The sequence below is a fragment of the Lonchura striata genome, chromosome 5, assembly GCF_046129695.1.
Source record: "Lonchura striata isolate bLonStr1 chromosome 5, bLonStr1.mat, whole genome shotgun sequence".
Taxonomy (NCBI): domain Eukaryota; kingdom Metazoa; phylum Chordata; class Aves; order Passeriformes; family Estrildidae; genus Lonchura; species Lonchura striata.
Window position 1 is genome coordinate 56,230,468 of NC_134607.1, and position 25,798 is coordinate 56,256,265.

At 36.6% G+C, this 25,798-nt stretch overlaps 1 protein-coding gene across 6 annotated transcripts in view; it reads left to right on the forward strand.

The window, feature by feature from the left end:
- ANO4 (anoctamin 4) overlaps positions 1 to 25,798 on the forward strand; it is a 171,855-nt gene that overhangs the window by 57,243 nt on the left and 88,814 nt on the right. For 5 of the 6 annotated variants that reach the window (XM_021552777.3, XM_021552781.3, XM_021552782.3 and 2 more), the window contains exons 3-5: positions 9,396 to 9,506; positions 14,843 to 14,979; positions 19,645 to 19,803. In XM_021552777.3, coding sequence (XP_021408452.2) covers positions 9,396 to 9,506; positions 14,843 to 14,979; positions 19,645 to 19,803 — 407 coding nt within the window. The remainder of the gene's footprint in view (positions 1 to 9,395; positions 9,507 to 14,842; positions 14,980 to 19,644; positions 19,804 to 25,798) is intronic. The other variant, XM_021552783.3, reaches the window with a different exon arrangement.

Consider the following 25,798-nt stretch of genomic DNA (forward strand, 5'->3'; position numbering starts at 1 on the left):
TTTTCATATAATTTGGGTTTTTCCTTCTATTGAAATGCTGTTATCACAATCAGGTACCTCTCACTCCTGGAGTAGTGTATGCTATACTTACTCTGAAATTTTCTTTTTCCAGTTAGCTAATACTTCAAACATGAAGGCAGTCTAGCATAGTAGAAGGTATTTCTAGGACTTAAAATGGCATTTTAATTCTTATCAGTAAAAGATACTAGTACCATAGAAAGAAAAGATCCATTATAAAGTGCAGGTTGAGAAGATTTTTTTTATTTGATAGCACACTACTTCTGTATTCTTCACAGCACTTTTTTCCCTTTGCACTATTTCTTCTTTCAAGAATGACAACTTTTATTATCTATCATGAATTATATTTATTTGACAGTAGTTTCCTTTGAATGAAATTCATACATAGTTGTATGCTAAGGACAAGAAACAATACATACTGTTCATTGTTCCAGCATTCCTTTCTAGTTGCTTCCCTGCCAGTTTTATTTGTAACTAGTAAGGAGCCTGAGGCTCATGATTTCTATTATTAATCTGGGTGTTAGAGTGGCTAGGGAGAAGTGAGTTTTCTGTACTATACCTTATTTAAAAATTAAAAAAACCCACTTTTTTTGTGCAAACTTGCAAAGAGGTACTGCTCAGCTACGAGCAGAACTACAACTTCCATGCTTGGAGTTTAAGTAGATCTAAAGGCATGAAGTAACTGAAACAAAACAGAGAGGGAATGGAGAAACAAGTGGAAGAAAAAGGCTTTTAAGGGGAAGAGAAGACTCCTGACACCTTTGCAGGTGCACCCATACGAGGGAACTTTCTCTTAGAAAGAAGGAAAGCAAAGATGAGTATAAGCAATCAGAAGATAAATGTAGATGTAATGGCATTAAGACAAATAGGCATTTTTTTCCAAAGTCAGGGACATAATGTTTTTAGTTTTGAGAAACATTCAGTTATCATTTTCCATCTATGTGAGCAGTTGTGGTGTGTTGTGGCTAGTGGGGTACAAGGCTACTGAAGTCGAGAGTTCAAAGCCACTGGGGCAGACTGTTGGCTGCAATGAATTGGCACAACACTCCTGAAGACAATGTAGAATAGTTCTGTTGCACACAGAAGGCTCATTTTGAAAGCAACATTATCATCATTTAGATTCTCTGTAAGAGCAACAGAATGAAACATCAAACAAACGTAGAGGGGTTAAGCAGTTATCCCAGTCCATTCCCTCAATGTCATGGTTAAGCAAATCTGGGAACAGAAAAACGCCTCACCTCCCTTCTGATGGCATTGAGCCTTTGCTGTGCAAGAAGCAGTACTTTGGTTTCTGGCCTTCTGTCTGTTCTTTCCATTGTTAATCTATTCCAAGTCAGGACAATGTTATATTGCCTCATTCTCTTGGTAACAAAATCCTTTATTTTCAGATTTTGCAGAGCTTGTCAAACCTCACTTTTCTGGGAATCCCTAGATTTGCTGGCTGTGGAAAAAATGTGTTATTTAATATGTCTAAGCAGCAGTAAAGTAAATTCTTTCATTGTGACAAACTCTGGAATCTTCTTAGTTATTCTCTACTTGCAACATTTCCTAACACTTGTTATCCATTTTGTAATAACAGGAATTCAGAGGTTCCCTGGCAAGATTTTCTCTCTCTGTACTTCTGATAAAACCTTAATGCATTTTGAGGTTTAGATATATTAGTGTATATACAGTAATGTAAATTGTAATTTCTATCAGTTATTCAAATCAGTACTGCAGGCAATCTACAGAAGCAGAAGTAAGGGTTGTCTTTGAAATAATTTATTTTCAAAATTTAATGCTTCACTCTAGGAAGCACATAAAGATATTATAGAAAATTCTGCTTTCAAGAATTTACTGTTCAAAAAGATCTCTTTCAAAGCCAAAGAACTATACATTTTGGAAAGGACATTCCTTGCTACCTGAAATAATAGAGGCATATACATGATACTTGAAAGTACTTTATGTGCTGAAAGGACTCGTTTCTGGCACTATGGTGAAAGTCTACTGGGGTCATTGGAATTCACTGAGAAACTTGCACTCTCTTGCTTTTTGTGATAAGAAGTATTTGATAAATTAGAAGTTTAAAAGAAAGTATGTTTGCTTTGGACAGGTTTTTCCTTACATTTCGGTCCTCTTTTACTGCTTATCAGTCTGTAGCATTTTTATTGATAACTGTACTTACTGAGCCTGTAAATAAGAAAGAAGAACTAGAAGGCTTCGCCAACAGAAAAACTGACTTGGGAGGCTTGGGAGTAAAAAGGAATGGTTCTTCAAACTAGCAACAAAGGAAAAACGGAAACGTGTTTAATAAGTTTAGTCACAAAATAATTAACATTGAATTATCAAAATATCTAGGATGGAAGCCTTTGACAATGATAATTTACTGTGCAAAATATATCATTTTCTCATCACAAAATATGCATATGCTAGTTAGCATTCACATTTGATTGTAAATGGTCTTTAGAAGATCTGTGTTAGTTAGATGTGACTTGCTGGTTAAATCACATTTTCTTTTCTTTGCTGACTGGCAGGACATGTGGCATATATCGCTCCTAGATTAAAAGAATAAAACTCTGCAAATAATTCTGCCAGGAAGCTCTGACATGTAAGTGCTTCTTGGCAGCAAATACATGCATGGCATGGGGTTGGCTGATGTAAATTCATCTGGAAATTTGAATTCACACTGTCAGTAATGCTGTTATCTTACTTGTCTAACATTATTAAGGGAACAATCCTTTTCAATATGCCTTCTTCTGAATGCACATAGGACTTTCTCTCATGTGGAATGAAGCATAGAAAATGCAAGCAGATTTCAAAAAAATTTAGTATTCCCCTCATTAAGCTAATTTTCATATTAAAACCCCCACATGTGTACAAGAGTCATTCCTATGCACAAGGCAGACACTAATTTGGACATTAATGTCAAAGAGACCAGCCTGAATATTTAACTTTTCCCTTTATATACAGCCTGTGTTCAAAGCAATGTAAGTTCAACGCATGGAGCAGAATTTCTCCCATGTTGGTATTTCAAGTGTGATCTAGGAACACCTCCCTGCTGAACACAGACTGTTCATTCTCCTGCCTCTGGTTGATCTGCAAAGCAAAGCTCCTAATGAGTAGAACAGTTTGCCTCAATTACCATGAGGACCTTTTGTCACCAGATTGAGTGGCAGGACATCACATGGTGATTACACAGCACTTTGAAATTAAGAGCTGAACTAGCTAGCAGATGATGCAGAGCTTGAAATCTTCTATCACTTTGCTTCGTTGTTCAGCCTATTTCATTCAGCCCATTACTTTTCTATGACAAAAGTAACTTATTTGAAAATTCCTGGTCCTAAGGTATCAAGTCTCCTGGAATGTGCATTCTAGCACTTTGGAGAGCACTTTTGCAACAGCATGCTAACAAAAAAGAAATGCTAGCACATAAAGCATTGTTTTTCAATGCTGTCTTGCTTAATTTAAATGTATTTGATGCAGGCAGAAATTGCATCCCTCTGTATCAATTTGTGCTGCATGTGACACACACAAGTACTGAATCTATCTGCGAGGGACCTGTGCATGCCCTCAATAAGGGGCTTCAAAAATAATATTAATAATTTTAAGTGGTGACTTTGAGGGTGTTTTGCTTCTCTTTGAGGGTGTTTTTAAACTTAATTCTTTTCAAATACTTTTTTTTCTTTCCTGCTTTTATCACTCTCCTATTTGCTGTTATAAAACAATCTTTCATTCAGCCCTGCAATCAATTATGCATGGTTACTTTAAAATCAGTACAATTCACCCTCAGATTTCAGCTCTCCTGGCTGTTGCTAGCTTACAATATGTAGTCACCTCACAAAGGCTGTAAAATGCCTCTCTCTGTGGATGTTCCTGATTGTTCTACCATCAGAGAATTTCCTTTCAAGGGTAAAAAACAGGAAAAGGCTTAAGATTAAAGTCACTGATCCTAAAGCAAGGTTATAATGTCCCAAGGCCAGTGTAACATAGCTGTCTTAAAATAATTTGACTATTTTATTCTGAAGAAATAGACAATATATAAAATTTTGCAAAGTTTCTGTAATGTAAAAAAAGTAAAGTCCCATTTAATCTAAAAAATAACTTATAATTCAAGGAACAGTGAAAGAGACTTTGAATAATCAGTTATTATGATCCTGTAATGCTTGACTGAAAAATGGGGTTTTTTTCTTAGCTCTATATATTCTTGCTTAAAGGGGTTTAGTGTTATGTAAGACTCTATTTCTAATGTTAAATATGTTACATATATTCCAAAGAAAGATTCTTGCAGGAAGACTGTCAAAAGATGGAACAAACTAGCTTCTACTTTGGCAGAGATGCTTTTAAAGTAAGAAAAGGGTTTTGACTGAAATAGGGCTGCATAGCGTTTCTAATTTCTACAAAAGATTTGTATCATTCCAACAGATGGCAAGACCTCTTTCCTAAGACCAAGTCTGCTGGTTCATTCTGATATCTCAAAATTCAACCAGACCTTCCTGTACAATTAAAAAAAAACAAAAAAGCAAGCAAACAAAAGCAAACAAACAAAAAACCCACCAAAAAACCAAACCAAACAAATTCAAAAGCAACCCAAAACCAACCAATCTAAACCAAAACAAAACAAATCAGTTTCGTTTCCTTGGATGAGTAGACATTCTACAGGTAAGTGCTTCTAGGGTTCTAATGGACCCACCAGAAATTCCAACCAATGTAGTGTGGTACCGAGAAAGCTCAAAAGCCCTAAAGAGCTGCATAAAACTCATCACAACTTAGATCAGGTATAAGGGAAGCAGCAAAGCAAGAAAGTGATGTAATTTCTAATCTGTCTTTTGTTTCTGAGAACTTCCTTTGGGTCATACAGACCACTGACTGTTCCTGCGCCATGTATGGGTGGATATCTCAGGAAAGCAAATGTGTCCTCTGCATGTTGGGAATCTTCACAGAGACACAATATTTGCTGCTCCTGTCATTGGGAGTGCAATTCTGTACTATTTTATGCTTTAGAGGTCCAATAGAGCACAAAGCATCTGGCTTTTTGAGATATTCTTCATTACTGGTAACATTCAGGGTGGTTAAAATAGAAAAAGAGAGATGGCACTGGAGTTTGGTACTTTATTTAGACTTTGCTTTAGGAATGCACCAAACACAGAAAAATAATTCAGGATTTATTAGACTGATGGAAGATTTTTTAGGTTCATCAAAACTGCACATTTTTTCAACTGCACCTTTTGTGTTGCCAGAATGCCTGGAAATTATGACCCTTGCTATTCCAATACTCTCCTACTCCTTGTGAGGGTGACTGCTTAGTGCCAGTTGCTGAAAATAATCTCTTTTGGGTAGGCATCTTTTGTGAACAGCGCAATACTGCTCCATGCATTTTAATGTCAAAGTGTTCTATTTCTCCTTTGCAGGTTTTAGTAATTATAGTAAGTTGCAAGGCTATCTAAGAAAGGCCAACTGCACCAGTATGGTGCAGGGCATGATTCCTGCTGTTTGTAAGATTCTCTCAAAGACAAATGGAAATTTTGAGAAGGAATGTTTTTACAAAATATTTTATAAATATTGGTCCCATTCTTCCACTCCAGTTTGTAACTGAATAATTCTATTTATCATAATTATTTTATTAATAAACAATGGGAAAACCATTTAATATAAATGGTGTTGTCTGCATACTAGAAGAAGGTGTGTTTAGGTATACCAAATAGTGATAGACGATAAAGTATTGTTTTAAGGTCATTAATAAACCAATTAAGAATATCAAAAGTTATATGGAAATTCTTAAGTATTTATAGACATCTATGGCAATCTACAAGGTCAGAAGTTTTTCAAAGGTCTGTAAGTAATTCCACAGTGTACCCAGTCTTTTTAGTCTTGGAAACACATTGTGTATTAATGCTATTATTATGGAGTACTTTGTCTCAAATCAGAAGTCTCCAAATGCCTCTCAATGTGTATTCATTAAAAGTTACTTAAAATTTTTCCAAAACTGTGGATGTTTGTATCTAGATGGGGTAAATCCTGTGACATACATTGGTAAAAGTAAGTACCTTGTACTGTGAAAAACTGAGACTTTAAGATATTCCATTCTGTCGCTACATGTGCATCTGTAGATGTGGCAAACTGCTGGTCTTACTCTGATGCTGCACTGCATTAAATGTAAAAGTATGCCAGCGAGTTCTCAGAAACAGAAAATTAGCACATGAGTTTTCCTGGCCTTACCCCCACTACCACCTTCAAAAGGAGCCCAGAACTGGAAACAAGCATCAAAATGAAAGGAGAACTCACCACACACCCCATATCCTTTTTAGACAAATAAAGAAAAAAGTATGTTATTTTATGCAAAACTTTATGCATCAATGAGTAAATCAGAGGGAGTGCCATAACCTAATTTAAAATATTATTTCATTTTAACTAGGAAGTCTCAATGAGCTGAGAAAAATTTGAGACTGATCTTTACAAAAAATTATAAACATTTTAAAATCTAATATTTAATTCATTTTTATACGTGTTTATATGTGTTTATTTTTATACTTCTGTGAAAAGAAAGTCTTTACCATCCTCTCAGACAATACTGCTTAGATTTTACTCAGTGGGATATGTCATGGATAAAGCATAAATCTAAAGAAAGAAGGAAATACTAGACAGGTGAATGATCCATCAATAGCAACACTAACATCAGATACTTTGCATGCAGTATTGGAGATCTGTGGTAAGGGAAAGAAAATAAATATCTGGAATATGGATGAGGTCACTGTGGCTATTTCCAAAGAGCTACTAGTTTAAAATCTGTCTGACAACAAGTTAGAAATCATTAATTTGGGCAGTCCACAGCCCATCACATAGGTGATGTTTCTCTCAGCTAAAAAAATGCGCTAGTCCCTCCTGAAAAGTACTTGCTGACAGAGAGGGAAAATGATGGAAGCCCAAGTGCCCTAATTCAAGTCTTTATTGACATCATTAAGGTCAAGGGAGAAGAAAACATTCCTGCAACCCCTAATCTAAAAGCTATGTTGTTGGTAGATAGATTTTTTTTTTCCCCTTGTGTTGGTGAAGGCAAGTTTGTAATTAGCTATGTGTTTTATCACAAATGTTTGGTAGAATATTACCCCTACAGTCTGAAGTCAGACTGGGTGCTGGATGACTTGTGCAGTGAGGCCAGATATTAAGGTTACTGTGAATCAGACAAGCATAGAACACTGTCATTTCTGTGGATTGCTGAAAGGTCCCTATACTGCAAGAGGATCAAATACAGGAGAGGAAATTCAAAAAGTAAAATTGTCTTGACTTCATCGTCTGAAATACAGTCAGATTTAGGATGGTCATTTTCTGACCACTTCCTAAGCATTTTGGTTTTTGTTATTTAAAGAGGGGCTTTGAAGTCAGCTATGTACATTCTCCAAGAGTATAATTTTATTAACAGGTCTATGGTTAGATAGTCCATCAGATATCAGCACTTTGGGACCTCCACAGCTGACTGCCACTTCCTTTATCCCTGGCCCAATTACTTCAGATCTTCTGGAGATGCTGCATGGATCTGCTACCTTCATCTCTTCTGAGGAACAGCAACTTAAATGTAACGAGGATGGAGGGCTTGAGGGACCTAAGGGTATTTTATATTTGTCCACATTGTCTTTAATTTGCTTTAACTAGGGTTTAAATACAGAACAAAGGCTGTTGGATGTGAGGATGCAAGTATGAAATGGTTTATGTTAAAGGTGGTAGCTGAGTATTTAAGAAGAAAGTGAATTATATAATTTGCAAAGCTGCTTACCTGAATTGCTATCCATTGATTAATTTTCTATTTCCATCATAATGTTTGTATGTATTTTTCAGCAGTTGGCTTATTTTTTATTGGGCATTAGAAATCTCTTTTGGGCAAGTCTTAGCCTATCATCTCTGAGGCGATCTGCAGATTTCCTTAGGCTGCTATTGTATGAATAATCAGTTGTCTCACTTAAGAAATTCTCTTTGTTCTACATCATTAAATGCTGACTCCTGCTGCGGCTATGACAGATTGCTTTACAGGAATCTACAAGGGGAGTTGTCTCTGATGTTAACAGCAAATCTTTTCTGTGGAACAAAATAATACACTGAAGGAAGCACAAGACAATTTGAATTTATATTTTAATACTGAAAAATAATAGAAGATTAAGCTGGTCAAAGTATACCCATTTTGGGATCTGTACTTCCAAAAAGTGAAGAAGGGCATTTAAAACACTTTTGAATAATTTTGTGCTTAGGAATATTATTTGTCACTCCCATTAAGGCAGTAGTGAGATAGTAATTTGGCAAGGAGAAGGGGAAAATACAATGGGCTAGCCCAGAATTCACAATAAGAGCAGCTTGCTATAGGCAGACTGCAGATGAAAGGAAAATGCTTCTTTCTAAAGCATGAGTGATAGCTTCTAGTGAAGCACAGTAATCTAAATGACCCAAAGGTTTGTTCTTCCAACTCGGCCTTTTTGTCATGAACTCCTTTCTCAGATATCTGTCTCTCCACTGAAAGTCTCTGCTAACTCTATGCTTTAGGTCCTCAAGAGCATAATGTCTATCAGATGCCTTTGTGAAAGGTTTTCCAGCTAATCTTCAAAAACCAGAGGTATTCCCAGTAGTTCCCTCTTTGTCTGTATCCAAATATCCTGTAGCTAGCATCTTGTGCCTGTTTGGCCATTTTCTGTCTGCTCTCGATATGCAGCCACCTTTCTCTGTTTTCAAAACTTTCTGCTCTCTTTGCTCATGTTGAAAGAGCATTGAAATGGGAAAATATTGTATCTATTTTTGTTTGTAAATAGGTTTGAAACTGTGACCTGCCAGAGTAAGTTTTTATTCTGCAATGCTTTTAAACCGCAACCATTGCATACCAGTGTGAATCCATTTGAAATGGACTCCAGTGCTGGACTCCTTCCTCGACTGTGTCAGCCATCAGTTGGCATATGAGAACTTATGGTGCGCTGTGTCTGAAACACTGTCCATGTTTTTTTTTGTCCTAATGGTTGTTTTCTATCTTGCAACTTTGTGTGTGTATGTTTTATTTTAGTCTGTTTGTTCCTGTGTCATTTGTAACATCTCTTGATTGTTTTCACATCTGGGAGCTGGTTTTGTAGATAGTATAGTGAGGTGATGCTCATGGCATGGCAGTATATGGTCACCTGAACGAGGGACTTGCCAGTGGTGACTCTGCATCATTTCTGATAGCAGAGAATGTTGTTGTTTCATTCTATTTAGCTTTAAATCAGCCCATGTTCTATCTGAAGCTCCTTGGTTTGAAGAAAATTGGGTTCTGCTAAGGAGGAAAAATGGAAATACCTTCATTCAATGTGCATGTTTCCTCACCTGAAGCCCCTTGGCTGGATTTTCTACTGCACTGTCACAAACCCCATCAATCTCTTCAATTTCTTCAGAAGGAAGAGAGGATTTGCAGGTTAACCAGCTGGAAACGCAAATATGGATAAAACCAGACATACAGAAGACAGATGTGGACTTTTCAGAAATTCTTAATGCAATACAAGAAAGTAAGTTCTTCCTTGGATGCAAAATTGTGTTTACGGTAGAAGATTCAATTGAGATGTATTGGAATTATAACTGAAGGCACACACAAAGTGATGAATCGAATGATAAGTATCTATTATTAAATTCTCTTAGGAAGTTCAGTGGATTAATGAAGGCTAATAGGAATCTTTTGCTATCAGAGAAGTCATAGTAAGATTTGAATTGCTGTGTCTCAAAGGATTTCAACAGTATATCTTTTCTATGCAGACATAATCAGAAATAGTAAGATTCCTGATAGTTTATTCAATGCTTTGTACTCCTCAGTAGCTGTGTGAACTAATAATATTATTAAAATGCTGCAGTTGGGGTTTGAAGACTGGATTTGAAGTTCCAGTTCTTCCAAAGTTTTGGGCTGTATTCACATTTTTGCAGACGGTATTTTTTGACAGTCATGAGGCTGTCACAATTGAAGGTCCATGTGTCTTAGATACTGCACAAAATTATATCTTTTTATATATAATGAGATATGTACTAAGAATTAATTGGCTCACTCTTCTTAAGTCCAACTGCAGAATAATCTCAACTCTTGTGCTAGAAGTAGTGCTACTCTTGTTAATAACTCTGGAAGACACCCCCCCTACCCAAAACTGATGTTATTCTGGAATCCAATAAAATCTGAATTTCAGTGAGAATATTTCATAATAGTTTGAAATTCTTATGCAGGCTGAGAGTCAAAATGCAAGCCATGGCTTCCTGGCTTCCTTACTTTCTAGTTTGAGTTTAAACTGGATGTTTGGTATAGCAATTTCCTAGAGTGAGAAACAGCAGCTTATATTTTAGAGTGATAAAGGATGAATAAGAATGTGTAAAACCTCAGACTCTGCCTGATTTTTGCCACATGAATAAGGAACCACACAGTGGTAGAATCAGGCTGTTTAGTGGTAGTACTAATTTGGGGGTGGAAGGAAAATGCTCAGGTTAGATGATGGGGGTAATAATTTGAAATGGAATCACCTTATTACTTAAGCTACAGGTTTTGGATGAATTCCATGTTTTCTGTTTTAAAAAGCTTTTCCCATCAGAAATCTTAATATCAGAAATCTTCTCCACACCAGCACAGCCCAGATAGAGGCCTGGGGGCAGTCGGGATGCAGACTGGAGAGCCTGAAAAAGCACTGTAGAGTCTTTAGAGGTGAATAAACAAGATGGCTAAACGTGGATAAGCAATTTAATCTGGGAGTGTTTCAATATTAACATTTTGATTTATGGATTATTCACAAGCCATTTAAGAAGGATGCAGCTCTTACAGCTTTGGAGAGAGTGTTTTTGCTTTATCTAGACCAGACATAGGTGCTGTTGGGAAGTAAACCTCTATGTCCTTTAGCTACATTTCCTTCATCAAAGACAGAAGGAATTCTGAACTACCCACTTTCAAAAGCTTGTTGTTGTGTCCAGGGGGGTGTTGTCACCTGAAGTCTGTTGCAAATATCATCTAATTGGGATAAACATGTCTAAATATTCCTTCTAGGATAGTTGATCTGAACAGTCCATGTTACTTTTATTCGCAGTTGTTAGCATTGAATGATAATTTGAAACAGGCTAATGATGCTTTTAGAAACCAAATAATTTTTTCTTGCTAAGATAAGCTTGGAATATTGATCTTCAGCTAGCATTATCCAAAGTGAGAGTATGGCTTGGTGGAACTTCTGCTAATAAAATGAAAATGAACAGAAGCATAATCTCTGAGCATGTTTCCATCTTCTCACACAATAACATAGTCAAGTCCCATTTTTAAATGAAAGTTCTTATTTTTAGGCACTTCAGTTTCAGCATCCACCTTCAGAAAGTGAAAGGAGTTATCTTGTTTTTGGGTCCCACCTTACATCAGCATCTTGATCTGAAGTGACTTGTGGACCCACTGAGATTGTGTGCAGATTCCTGCTCAGAATTTATCAGCATCCAGTTTTCAGAAGATGTAGTTTTACTGTATTTGAGATAAAAACTCTTTGTATACTCACTTTTTTTCCTTTTATTCTTCAAGAGATTCTGAATTATCAAGTAATTTTGATTTTTTTTTCTGCAAAATAGAACATGAGGGGGAGAAAAGAGTTTGCATATTTAAGCTGATCTAAAACCAGAGGGAGAATTCTTAATATCTCCTGTAGCAATGCATGTGCTGCTCTGTATTCCTGTTAAATTTCACTGCTGAAAAATACATGACTGTACAGTAGCACCAGTCTGTCTCCCAAATGACATTTGTGTATTTAATAAAGCCATTATATATCATTCTGTTAAGGGCATTTGTGGGTACATTCATGTCAGGATGGGACAAGAAAGATGGAGCCCTGATTATCCTTTTAGCAACATTTGGCCATGTAGGTGTTCAGTCCATTGGAGTGGAAGGGCTGAGCTACCTACCAGCAGCAGGAGAGTTATAGTGGAAGTAGCATCACCATTACTAATGTCAACCAAACAGGAGCTGCTATCTATTATCTATTTGATTTTGTGTAACAATATTTTATTAATTTATTTTTAAGAATATAAGGAGACTTGGGGTAGAAAAATTAGCTCAGCAAATGTTGGGGGTCCATATTTTCTGTGGTGATCAACCAACATGTCAATTTTCTGTGTATTTCTGATATAAACAATTTTCCACTGCAAACAATCTGGACAAGTCCTGGTAGCTAATTTTGCTAACCAGATGAGAATTGCTTCCACAACTTCTTCACTGCTGAGATGGATTGTATTTTAAAATGATCTTAAAATAAGATTTTTTGGCTCCTCACAAGTCCTCAGGATAATCCTGTAATTCTGCGTTTTAAGGCTACTGACACATTCACTGTCTTGCACACCAAACTCTGTATCTCAAAACATCCACTTAAAAACTATTAATTTTGCAACCTAAAGCATTACCAGCACTTCAAGAAGCAGCAATTATAATATCCCTGAGGCCTCATCTTTTATACCAAAGCAGTCAGAACAAAGATAGTTTCAATTCCCTTGAGTATAGTGAACAGGCAAAACTTTCATTTTTACAGCTTTCAATGATGATGCCTGCAACAGATAAATGTGCCCTAAATAATCTTCAGAAAGCTTCCCTATTTAATTATTTTTGGGTTTTTTACACAGTTGTTTTTAGATTATATTGAGGTTTTAACCATATACACATTTAGGTGCCACTGTCATGGAGGCACTGATGGGTTTTAATTCAGTGAAATTAAAGTAATTTCAAAATATTTTCAGTTGCTCTTTCTGATGAATATTGAGATTTATTCTTCTCTCATTCATGCAAAATCTGGTCATGATCTACATCGACATTATTATCTGATAGGGTGGAATGTTTCTAGTTGTGACATTTGAAAGATAGGGACAGTGAAGGACATGAGGTTAGTCTGTGCTGTGCATTGTCATGGCAGTTCACCTCTTTTATAAGCATCTCTAGTATTATTTTTGTGGATTTAAATGAAGGAAGGTGGGAAAAAAAATTGGAATATTACTGGTGCACGTGCTACAAATTGGAATCTCTTTGTTGCCTTGTAAGTCTCCTAAAGCCTCTTTGGTTTCCCCTAGGACAAGTTCGAAGCAGCCACAGTGACACTGAGGAGCTGCAGGCTCTCATCAGATATAACTAAACACCAGAAACTCAGAAACTCTCTTACAAACTATGCTGCTTAGCTTAGCAAATTAGCCTATTTTTTAAGCAGATTAATCTGGATATGAGAATTTCTCTGTTGTTTATGAAACTTTTAGTCATTTTCCAAACAAAACTCTTGTAGGTAAAATTACAAGGTTTTTCATTAACCTTGTTCCTATTTTATTCATGAAAAGGAAGATGAAGGATTCTTGAATATTTTGAAAGGGTTTTCTTTTTTATTACCTACAGATGCAATAATAAACTTTAGATGTTCTAAAAGACGTACCAAAAGGGAGGAAGCTTTTCCCTGTTCTTATGACTGATAGGAAAAGAGTAGTATATATAAATTGCAACATATGTCTGTTTTAAGGATGAATATTATGGATAAGCCTTTCCTGCTTGTGAGAATGAAAAATAGGCCACTTGCAGAGACTGAGGATTTAATATCATCAACGATTTTTTAAAAGGGTTCTGAAACTGGGCTATGACCCCTGAATAAGGGAAAGGTGAAAAGGAGATCACAAAATGCTCATGATCACTGGGAACAGTTAGTAGCTGTTAATTTCTGGCAGCTACCCAGTCTCTCCACAGTGGGGGAATGGATTTTTACACCTGCAGCCAGTATTTAGAAATAGAACTAAGTTGCTGCCAGCAATTAGAGCGTTTTGGCTGTTACTATAGATTCTCACCAATAGGAATTACAATTGCCTGTCACTAAATTAGGGGAGCTGAGGACAAGCAAAAGCAACAGGAGTTTATTGCACAAAAGAAGAATTATTCCAAAAGTCAGTCAAGCTTGCAAGAAATGTGAGTAGGGGTAGGGGGTTGGACTAATTTCTATCAAGACTATTAGATATTTGCTACCACTGTAGTCAGTGGAAGAGCCTCGGTATCTAGGACCTTTGGGGGTCCCTTCTAACAGTTATAATTTTACTTTCATAATTTTGTATTTTGCTGATTAGGCATGAGATTGGAGAGTTGAAGTCCATCCACAGCTGAAGCATGATCCTCAGCTAAGGCATTTTTCTTCTCCTGGCACACATCTCTTCATCAGACCTGTAGTGCATGGAGTGTAGAGTGAACCTGCCTACCCTGCTCCTTGCATCTGGCAGTCACTCCAGAGCTTAATATTTATATCAGGATTGGTTTACCACAGCTTAAATCTGTAGATGTAAGCGATTGCTTCATGCAAGAGTGAGGGCTGTGTGGTAAGTGGATCTGAAAGTGTCAGATTTATACACATCAAAACATGCCAAACTGTGAAAAGAGGAATATCTGCTCAGGCTTGTTTACTCCATGCCTTTCAAGAAACAGTATTTATTTAAGGCCTTCTGCCTCTGGCTGCCTCACAGGTCTGTACAACTTCAAACTTCACACTTTGTATAGTAGGTTAAAATTCTGCCTCCTAAGAAACTTTCATAGGCAATACTAATCCAGAATGTTGACATTTAAGCCATTTGCCCCAAAAGAAGCTGAGAAGATAGATAACACTTGTTTTACTGTGACAGCCAATTGTTTATTTTTCATCAGAGGGGTGTTGTGATGTCCGAAATCTTTATGTGGCTCATTGATGAAGAAAGCATTCCAACAATGTTCATCAGATTTTAAAATTAAATGGTATATACTTATACCAGAGCTAAAAAGTGAAATTATTGATGGATTATGCTTGCTGTCTTCATTTGGTTCAGTGGTGATTTGAATGTATTTTTTTATTTTGTTTTTTAGTAGCTAAGGATGTCAACATTTTTTTTGATGAGTTAGAAGGTGTGAACAGTCCTTCCAAAGATGATGATTCCCTGCTTCACCATGGTAACTTGACCAGTACTTCTGATGATGCCAGCAGGCTGGAAGTTGTGGGAGAGGTAAGAAAACACAGAGTTATTAATACAGTATTTAGTCATGCTATTATAAAGATGTAATAAATGGAATTTTATTTAAAATCTTTATCTCTACCATCAAATTGTGTCTAATCTTTCCCATGAGAACTGGTTTCCCTTTCTAATATTATAATGCTGAAATATAAAATACCTCAAATTCAAAAGTTTTGATTTCATGCACCCTCAGTGAAACATCTATACAAATCTAAGACTGCAATGCTTCTGAAAATGCTGGAAAAGTTTCCTCTGTATTTGTCCTTTAAGGGGAAGGAGTGTGGGTGGGATTTATCTACAACTCCATGAGAAGCATTGGGTGTCAGCTATGAGACACATTCCCTTCCAATGAAGAATTATCACTTGATGGTGCACAACGGTGATTCAGAGAACATAGTGGGGAGGAAATATTCAGAACATAGTCCCTTTTAAAATCTGTCCTAAAGCAGGCAAAGCGTCGTGGACCCGTGATGAAAATTTGGGTCTTAATTTCTTCCTGTGTCTTTTGTGAAGAAAGGAACAATAATTTTGCCTCCCACTGCCCTGACACCCATGGATGTTAGGGTTGTTTCCTCAGCAAGTGAAGAGACCAGGGACTTCTCTCTTTTCTTCCACCTCAGAAATGGAGCTACATCTAGGCTACTTACTGGACTGGTCTGATGTTACCTGCAAGTTGTGCCTAAGGAATTTTTGGCAGAGAGCTGACTGGAACAGATCAGAACTGGCAGGGACCATGCCAGTAATTAAAAAAGAGTGGAAAACCACAGGACATTGCTGAAGGCCCTGCCCTGCCCCTCTTTTGTTTACTAGTTTTGATAGAGTTTAGAACAGGCAATTATCTTTTTAAGGAGCTAGAGGGTTTTGTGGTGCAAATTCTTTTGTGCAACACTGCTGAGGAGAGAGACAGAGATTTTCTTTGTTATAGAAATTCAGCCCATAGAGAGCTGCACTCCTCAAATGTTTAGACAGATAATTAAAGCAACAAAATTCAGGGCACCCTGAATATGTTTGACCTTGCTCACAGTTTCATCTTTAATCATAGCTCTTCCTTAGCTTCTCATACAACGTACAAAGGACTCTGCCTGCTTACACCATAATAGGCTAATCTGACATGATAGTCCCATGTTTCATTTTGGGACCATGTACCATATGGTCTTTAGCAAAAAGGAACAGGTGAAACATGAGTTTTGTAAGTTAAAGAGGAAAAAATAACAGAAAATGATCAGAAGGACATGTTGCTGTTAATGTAATAATATTGAAAAACCAATACCTCAAAACCTTTTTTTTCTCTTAGATGTGTTCTTTTCTTTTGGTTTTTTTAAAGGGAAAGGGAAAAATCTTTGAGGAATATGAACAGATTTAAGGGGCCTTTTTGTAATCATTACTGAGGAAAATAGCTATATAGGTCACATATAGGTGTAAGATGGGGGAAAGAAATATGGAAATTGAAAGTCTTAATGGGACTTAAGGGATGCTGCAGCCTACCAAAAAAAGTTTCAAAGTATTTAGTCCCTGCTGAACTCTAGAAGGAAAAGATACACTGTTCAGATGTAGTATGCTTTGTATGGATATGTGTTGGTAAGCCCTTTGGCCTAAAGCTCTCCTAGCATGTATATGAGTCATGTCTGAATGCTGATGGCTCCCAGCTGAGCACCTGAGAATATATAAAACTACTGTATGCCTTGGAAAACAAGTGAAAATTATACAACACGTATTACAGTACAAAGATAGACAGAAATGCTGAGCTTCTTGTTAGACTGAAGTCTTCATTGTTCTACTTTCTTCCAGCATCCTTTTTAAGATGAAACAATGGAGATTTGACATACATGATACACCACTTTTTCACAAAAACCAGCAGTCAGATCTAGTGCTATATATGTTTTCTTCATCAGTGTAGGAAAACTGAACTTTGATATTGTAACACAGGTAAGGTAGATGCAATATCTGGAGGAAGGTAGGACAAATTTCTCTCTGGCATAGCATAAACCTGTAATGCTTAGATGATGCAGAAGTCTTGCAGCTGACACTGCTGAACCAGCCCTGACTGTCTCTGTATCATGTTAGATCCTCAAGAGATCTTGCAAGTCTAGACCCAGTCTTTAAAGTTGCCTTAGAGTCTGTAACAGAGGGCCAAAGAAAGGGTTCTTTCCCAGTGGTTGTAAGAGTCCAGTAGGGTTTATCAATCTGGGTTTGACATACAGTGTTCCTAAAATGAAAACGATCCTCAAGTACAGATAAAGGTGTCCAAGCCACCTTTCTGAGTGAAAAATTACAATACTGTAGTTGGTAGTGTTTCACAAGTCCAAGAGAAGTAATTGTCCCCAGCAGTCATATTTGTAGTGGAAGAAGTCTGACAAGCCTTAGCTGAACTCATAGGTACTCGTTAATACAAGGTTCTGCATTCACTGATAAGTCAGTGCAGGGCAAACCAATTTTCTTCAAAGAAAGAAGAAACATAGGAAAGGGCAAATCAATTTTTCCAGTGGAATCACTACTGCATGCAGAGAAGGACATATATATAGTGCCCTCAGGAAGGGTCTGAGATCAGATGAGGAGTGTAGATTTGAAGTGGATCTCTCAATTGCCCCTACTTATGATGTCTTTGTGGTCCAGAGCAGTGCTGGATTTTAAACCTGTATTCCTTATGGATGTAAATCCAGAGAGTCCTTTGGTCCAGATTACAGTGGGCCCAAAGTGAGCCCTTAAGCCTACATAGCATACACAGCAGATCCTCAGCATGGATTGTTTTGCTCTACAGTTCTTTTTCTATTACACTAAAAATACATGTTGACTCTGACTACGGAACAAGAGGCTTGTCAGCAGGGTTAGAAATCACAACAGGACCACCAAGCTGACCCACAGCCTCTAAATCTCCTACTACACTCTTCCTTTATTTAAATGACCTTAAATACCCTTTAGGCTTCTGGGGCTTTTTTATGTCTTCTCCACAAAGATTTTTAATGGAAAAAGATAAAATGTGCCTCCTGAGCTGTTTTCACATTTAATGTTCTATGAAAAATACTTCTCATTTCTTGATAATATCATTTATCAGCATGATATGAAGTATAGATATAAATAGCTTGCTACTTTTTTTCCTTAGAGATTAAATCTTTTTTCTTGCCTTCTTTTTGGGCTCTAAGAATGTTCCACTGTTTCAAGTGTGCCCTAAGTTGTGTCAAAAGTTAGGCACTATAATGAAAGAATGTTAGAAAAAATCCCTTCTTCCTTTATTGAACTGGATGTACCAAGGGGATGGGACATTTGGGATGTTTTCATTGTTTTTTTCCATTTAATCAAAATGCCCACTGAGAATCAGAAAGATAGCTTATACAAAACTATTTGAATGGTAAAATGGGTTTGGGGGGATTTTCCTGTAAAAATATTTTTTCCTATTATAATGTTCACTTTGTGATTTAAATTCAGAAGCAATTATCTTATGGAGAAAGCATTTTGAAAATTCCCTCCTTCCTCCAGATGTGAAAGTCAAAATATTCTTTTTTTTTTTCAGAGACTTGATAGTATATTACAGGGCAGGGCTATTTTTGGCAAGAATAGCAGAGTGAGTTTTGGGAAAACAGAGGTAAATTATCTTAACCTTCTCTACAGCTTAGAACTGGACTGATCTTGAGGTTCCTGTAGGTCCTCACCCTTTATATTGCTCAGAGGGAGTGCTGTTTGTTCCCATGTTTCTTCACAGTGTATATTTCCTGTGTGAAATACTCCAACCAATGCAAACTGCCATAAAATTTCAGCTTGTCTGAAAGTGAAAGCCTAAACCCTGGGCAGAACTTGTATAATGTAAAAGTAGTGTTAAATTGTGAAGAGGATCTGTCAAGAGTTTAATCTCATTACTTACTGGAAAAAGACCAGTAGTTTAGCACTCTCAGAGGAGTGACCTGTTCATCCTCCTATTAACAGTGAAATCAAGTTGTGTTTTTTCTGTCAGACCAAACATTTGAACAGGCCAGGCCTTTTTTTTTTTTTTTTTTTTTTTTTTTAAGAAAAGAGACAGTATTTATTGCTTTTATTGATTTTATGTGCTGCTACACCTAACACCAGTAATTCTTTCTAAATCCATCCTCAGCTATTCCTTAAGCAAGGAATAGTCAGTAGTTAGTTTGATGAGGTATGGTGAGGTCAGTACAGAACTTTCATAATGTTGTCTGTGTCTACAGGACAAAGTAATGAAAATCTCCATGCCAGGTTTGAGTGTTTCTCACTGCAGTAAATGATAATGATAATGCTAATGTTCTCTCCTCTCACATGTACAAAGACATTCAGCCATACTAAGTTCTTAATTTCAAATTTATACTTCAGTAACAATATTCTCTGCTCTATTTTATTAGTACTCTTAACCTTATGGAGAGTGGTGGGGGTGGGAGGTTTGCTTGTGTTTTCTATTCTCTCCTATCCCACCTCCATATATTCAAGCATTTTCCTAAGACCCGATGCCCCTTAAGATCCCCTTAAGTAGGGAAGTCTGTGCTCCTCTCAGATGAAGTCAGAAGCACTGTATGTGAAGAGCCTAAAACTTGAACAGTTTGTTGTGTTTCCTTATCTTTCCAGTTGAGTATTGCAAACCAATGATGCAAACAGCAATGCAGCAATTATCAAGGAAAATTAGCATTACTGAATTGCTTGATTTTCCCTTTGCAGGAAGTACCTGATAAGAACAAAACAAACGGACTATATTTTAGAGATGGGAAATGTCGGATTGACTACATCCTTGTGTATAGAAAATCTAATCCACAGACAGAGAAGAGGGAAGTATTTGAGAGAAATATCAGAGCAGAAGGACTTCAAATGGAAAAAGAAGTAAGAGATATTCCTATAAAAACTTTTATGTTGAAGCTAAATAGAATCTGGGGGTATTATTTACTTACTCTGAAACTCCTTCACTCTGTTGTAGCAGTAGAAAAATGCTTTTAAGCATGCCTAAATATAGGCCAGAGCAGTGAAAAGTGTAGCCTAAAGGAAAATCAGACACAGGAACTGAAGGCAAAAGCAGGCCATTACAGACATCTTTTTCAAACTTATGCACAAGTAGGCCACAGAATTTCATCTGGTGTGCTGTGCAATACAGAAAAACAAGTGCTGGGTTTGAATGGCCTGAACTCTACTGAGTGCAATCCATTTTTCTGCACCTACATTTTCTTCTAGCTACATGCTCCACTATTTGCTGAGGCTCCAGGTACTCTTTCCAGAGACCTAACTAGATCCCTGCCTTCCTTTATCTGTCAACTTAGGCAAAGTGACATGAGGAGTATTTTAGTAGTTTGAAAACAGCTTAAAATTTCTCCTTCTGTCTTAACCCTAAGCATTTAAATAATTGGGTAGTACATATGAACCATTTATATCTATGTTATTTCCAACATAAAGTTCTAAATTAGTAGACCTTTTATGACAAGAGTATAGAAATTAATGCAAAGTGTCTAAAATGTATTTATATGTTATGTAGCAGGAATAAGGTTTAAAGAGACCATACTTTTGCCAAGCCTATGATCTTCCTTAAACTTTGATAATGTGCTTAAGCAGGGCTTAAGCCTCACTTCCATCCAGAACAGGTATTGCTTAGTGTTTACTTTTATTTGTGCCTGGTGGATTCACACTCATTCTAATATGCATTGTCATGCTGCCAGTCATGGAAATAGAAGAGGGATTTTCAGGATATAGGCTTTGACCAGTTATGTAGATGTTACACATTATCTCCCTCTCTTTCACTGAATTCTTGGTACATGTGTAAATATTCTGTCTGTGTTCTTGACATGCACACTCCTTTGGAGAACACTGGGGAGGAAAAAAGGGAAGCCTTTACAGAAAAATGAAATTTTTTCTAATTTTTCTTTTTTTTTTAATGTTTTTGACTGAACATAAGTACTGTATGTACCTATGTAGTGTATTACTCTGTAACGGTATTAAGAGCATTTTACTGGTTACACCAAAAGTTACCCAAACATATTCCTTCAAATAAGCTGGAAGTCATCATTTTCAGTGCTGCAGTAACTGATAGATTTTTCAATGCCAGAGATTGTTCATTATTACATTTCCTGTATACGTGCTGCTGCCTACAGGAGCTGTAACCCAACAGTCAAGAGCATGGGAGTGTTGCTGCAGCTATTCACCTTCACATCCTAGAATTCTGCCCTGCTTCCACCAGAAGAGATGCTGACAAAGTCTCTAGAATTTGGGCATTGTAAAAAAGTAATGGGGAAGGAATCTTCCCTATTAATACATATGTCCAATGGTTTCAAATAAATTTTTTCCTACTTTGTTTGTTTGCAGAATTATTACTGTGCTAAGGTCAGCAGTGGAAGCCATGAAATCACTTTACATTTTAAGTATTATGAAATTTATTGCAACATTCTGCGCTAAAAACTTTTTCAAATTGATGATTTAAGCACTTGCTATAGAGGATGTTTTTGGCTTTCAAGACCATTTATCTGGACTTTGCTGCCTAGGCTGCATGAATGATCTGCCAATTTGATTATTCATTTCAGTTTCTATTTTGCTATTGACATGCAGTTTCATTTCTTACTAATCCCATTTGCCCTTAGTGTGACTTCTTGCCAGCATCAGTAATTGTACATTTTCTAAACACAGAATGATCAAAATGAGGTTGTGCTACATGATTCGGGCTAATGTTTTTAAAATCAAGGGTATCAATATTCTTTAACACATGACTCTGACCTAAAATTAAACCCTAACATGTACATTTTATGATCATGTTAGTTTCTAAATTTAATTAGAATCCTGAAGAAAATATGTACATTCTTAGTACACTCTCTCCCTCGTTCCCAGAGATTAAGAACAGTGTTACATAACACTTAGCTTTAAACTAATCTGAGTGATCACTTAGTGTCTAGATTATTTCTCATTCTCTTTACTTCTCCTATTTTTGAGAATACACATAATTTTGAGTGTTAATTCTGGAAAATTTTAACAGCAGGGTTTTTTCCAAGTTGTTCACTTGCAATATACTGCTTTTACTGAAAAAAAGTTTGTTCCCAGATGAAAGGAGAAAACTGCCTATTGCTTTGGCCACAGAACATATTCAGAGGCAATAGGTAGTAACTGTTGGACTGAAAGAAATTTTTTACTTTCTGTGAATTTTGCATGGTTGTTGGTTCATTCGCCTTTGGCTACCAGCTGTTCATATCTTGGCATTCAATTGTGTTAGCCCTGTCCTTGTAATGTGAAACCATTGGCGGAGAGGAAAACTTGCAGATCTATCCACACTGCAATTTCAGACTCATATGCCTCACTGCAGGGAGGGAGAAGTGCACTGCAGTGGCTCACTGACCAGCACAGCACAGTGAAATTCCCAGGAAGTGGTGAATGCAGGGAGAGTGCTCACTTAGCAGCATGAAATGAGAAAGTGAATCTGAAACAAATTCACAAAAGCTGAGATAACTTCAGGCACAATGTCAAGATCATGTAACTGAGAAAGGTCTGAACAGATATATGTTTCTAACTCCAAGGAAAGGTGATAATATTTTGCAGATATTCCCCAATGAATTCACACTCACAGTCTTCAACTGTACCACACCATTCTGCCTTGAAAGTTCTGCCAGATTTGGTGCTCAGTACATACAGTAATAAAGAATTAGAAGATCCCAGACCAAGGAAAATATAATTAAAATAATGAATATTTTAACAAAAAAAAAAAAAAAAGAGAGAGAGAGAGAAAATAGTGATTAAACATTTTAAAGAGTGAAAAAGATTAAAAATAGTAAAAATAAAATTAAATAGTAAAGATTTTAAATTGAAAGCAACACTAGAGGTAAATTCTAATTGAATGGTACAGTGCAAGTCATTTTATGATGCTTCCCCCTGCTTTTCTGTGTATATTGGTTCTGGATAGGATGAGTGTGTTGACCCTGTCACAGCCAGACATTTCCAGACAACATCAACACATGTGATCACATGCAGAGATGCCCAAATAAGGTAATCAAAAATGTAGGTAATTCCTGGAAAATAGATTGTATTTTCTTTTCAGCCAGGTGAAACATTTCCTTTGTTGATTTATTCTTTTTTCCAATGTCTCACAAGTGAGATAAGTAGTTATGATATCCTGGCTCTGGGATCCTCAATGATCCTGCTGCTCTCAGTTTTCAATACTCTTTGAAAAAGACTTATGTATGGGGAAAATGGAGAGGACAGTCTCCAAGTGGAGCAAGTTCTTATGGGAGATGAGGTACCAATCACACTGTAAGTTTGTAGGCACTGATACCACCTGTAAATATAATGAGTCTCATCCCTTCCAGAACTGGTGGGCAAAAGGTAAACAGAGTGCTACTGTCCACATTCTGATGGTACGTTTCAAATTTATCTTAATACAAGATAAACCTGAGACTTAGATTGACCCACTGACATGCGGAAGAAAATTACTTGTGAACACTTTTATGTGAAGAGAAAATATGTATAGTGTCATTCCAAATTAAATGTTCCTCCCTGTGACCCAGCAATTTCTGGAAAAACTGTCTTTTCAAGAGAGAATGAAGAGTCAGAATTACTTTGAGCCCATTATATTTTCCACAAGAATAAATATTTATAAATTTTTGCCAAATCTTGGCCAAAATCTGGAGAAGTACCCTTTTCCCAAATTATTCCTGCAGCATGGATTACTGTTTACCTGTCCTAAACTACCAGGTAGAACTCAATTGCTGTCAAAAGCATCTAAGCAATTCTGGTACACAAATACAGTATTGCAGATATGTTTCAGTAAGATACTTTAAACTATGTTATTATAATGGGTTATGCACAGAGGAAGCCAGCATGCAGCAGCTAACTTGTATTACTCAGTCACTTGCAAACTTTTTAAGCTGCACTGTTTTTGTTTTTTCTATTACTCATGACTACACTAAACTATGTCATACTGAGTATTTCTACTACTAAATGTACCTGATACATTATACTTAATGAATTTGTTCAAAGTTTTAATTTATAGATTATAAGTTGATTTCCTACAGTTTATTTGAAAAAGTAGACAGACAAGTAGAAAGTGAGTGATAGAAGTATAGTAAATGGGAACTAATTACATGAGTAGTGAAAATAGCATTCAAGCTTTTTATTTTATTTATTTTGTATATTTATGGTAACAAATGTCTCAGTATAAAAACAATTAACTACTTTAAACCAATAGCATTCCTTACTGCCCTGGAAAACTGGACTCCTCACAGTTACAGCATGCAGAATGTGCTTCAGAAACTAGTTTCAGATATTTTACAAATAACAGCCAAATCATTTGGCCTTCTGCTGGCACACTGATCTTTGCATCTCCCTGATAAATGATGGCAGTGTAGCACTGGTCCAGCTTTTGGAAGAATCCAAGTTGTGTGGGTTTTTGTGTTACATGCCTGTTTAGAAATTTAAATTTTGCCACCATTAAGTGTCAAGCTGTCACCAGAGCACCTCTAATTGCATTCACTCCCTGCCTCAATCAGCGCTGACATTTCTGGTGCAACATCTGGCAGCAAAAACACAGCTGGTGTATACAACAGGCAGTAGAAATACATAATAGGTGTCCTCTGGGGAAAACCCAAAAGGACAAGAAAGAAAAGATTTAATAAGCTTTTTATAAGCTTTAGTTGTGTTGTATGAAAAAATATCTACTAGTGGGTATACTCTGAGTCTTAAGTTATGTTAACATGACCTTAGAAGTTATATTTTGAAATATTTTTCAGTAGTTGATGCCATATAATTACAGAATACTATTATTTCATGACTTTTCAAGATTGCTCCTGCAGAGCTAGTAATAGTTGTGTAAACCAGTTTCTTTTAATGTAGCTGTAACTTCATGCTAGTGGGGCAGGACATAAGAAGCTAGAAACATGTATTCAGTAAGGTACTTATATTTAGCAGCAAGTTGGAGTCTGTTTTCAAGATGATGAATGTTGAGAGAAATTATAGATGACAGAAAGAGCACGCAGAGTATCTCCGTGACTTTTAGCACATCCCTGAGTGTAAAAGGAAAATAGACCTATGACCATGTCAAAGTAAGGTAAGACTTAGAAATAAAGAACAAGAAAAAGTTAAGAACTTCAAAGACTGAAACTTCTGAGCACTAACTGTGCTTAGAAAGTGATGATGCGAAAGAGACATTGTAATCAACAGCTATGGCTTCTGAACTTAATTAAATACTATCCACTTTCTGGAAAAAAAATGACACATCTACTCCTTTTTGTTGTTATTGTTAGTACTGCAGAACCAAAACAGTTATGAGAGACTGATCTGCTTTTTACTGGTTTGTGCGTCATCCGTGCAATTGTTCATGAGATTCCTGTTACATAAACTATTCTTTTCTGATTGTGATTCATGGGTAGAAAAGAATTGAGCTGACTTCCAGACCCCAAGTGGTGCTTGCAGATCTGAGTTAGAAAAGGTGTTTTATAAATGTAGCTTATGTAATTTAGTTCTCTGAGCCACACACAATAAAATCTCAGTGCCTTTATAGTTGATTCCAAATTTGTTTTTCAGTTATGACTTCAGCTTATCCAGTTATTGAAATAACAATAACTTTTTTGTAGTTTATTGCTCCTATATATGTAATTTAATCAACCAGGCATACATTTTAAACTAGAGCCCATAGTCTATGGTCAACTGACTTTTTGCAGCTTGCCAGGAGAGTTTGTGTGGTAGCCAGGAGCAAGCTGCAGGTCAGCTGGAAAACCTTGTCCTGTACTGATAGTTTTTATTTGGTGCTCATATCCTTTCCCTGTCATGTTGAGCTTACTCTACACATATCAAAAGCATCCATTTACTAGAGAAAAGGGTGGCTAAGGAAAGCTTCTACCTCTGAAATTATATCAGC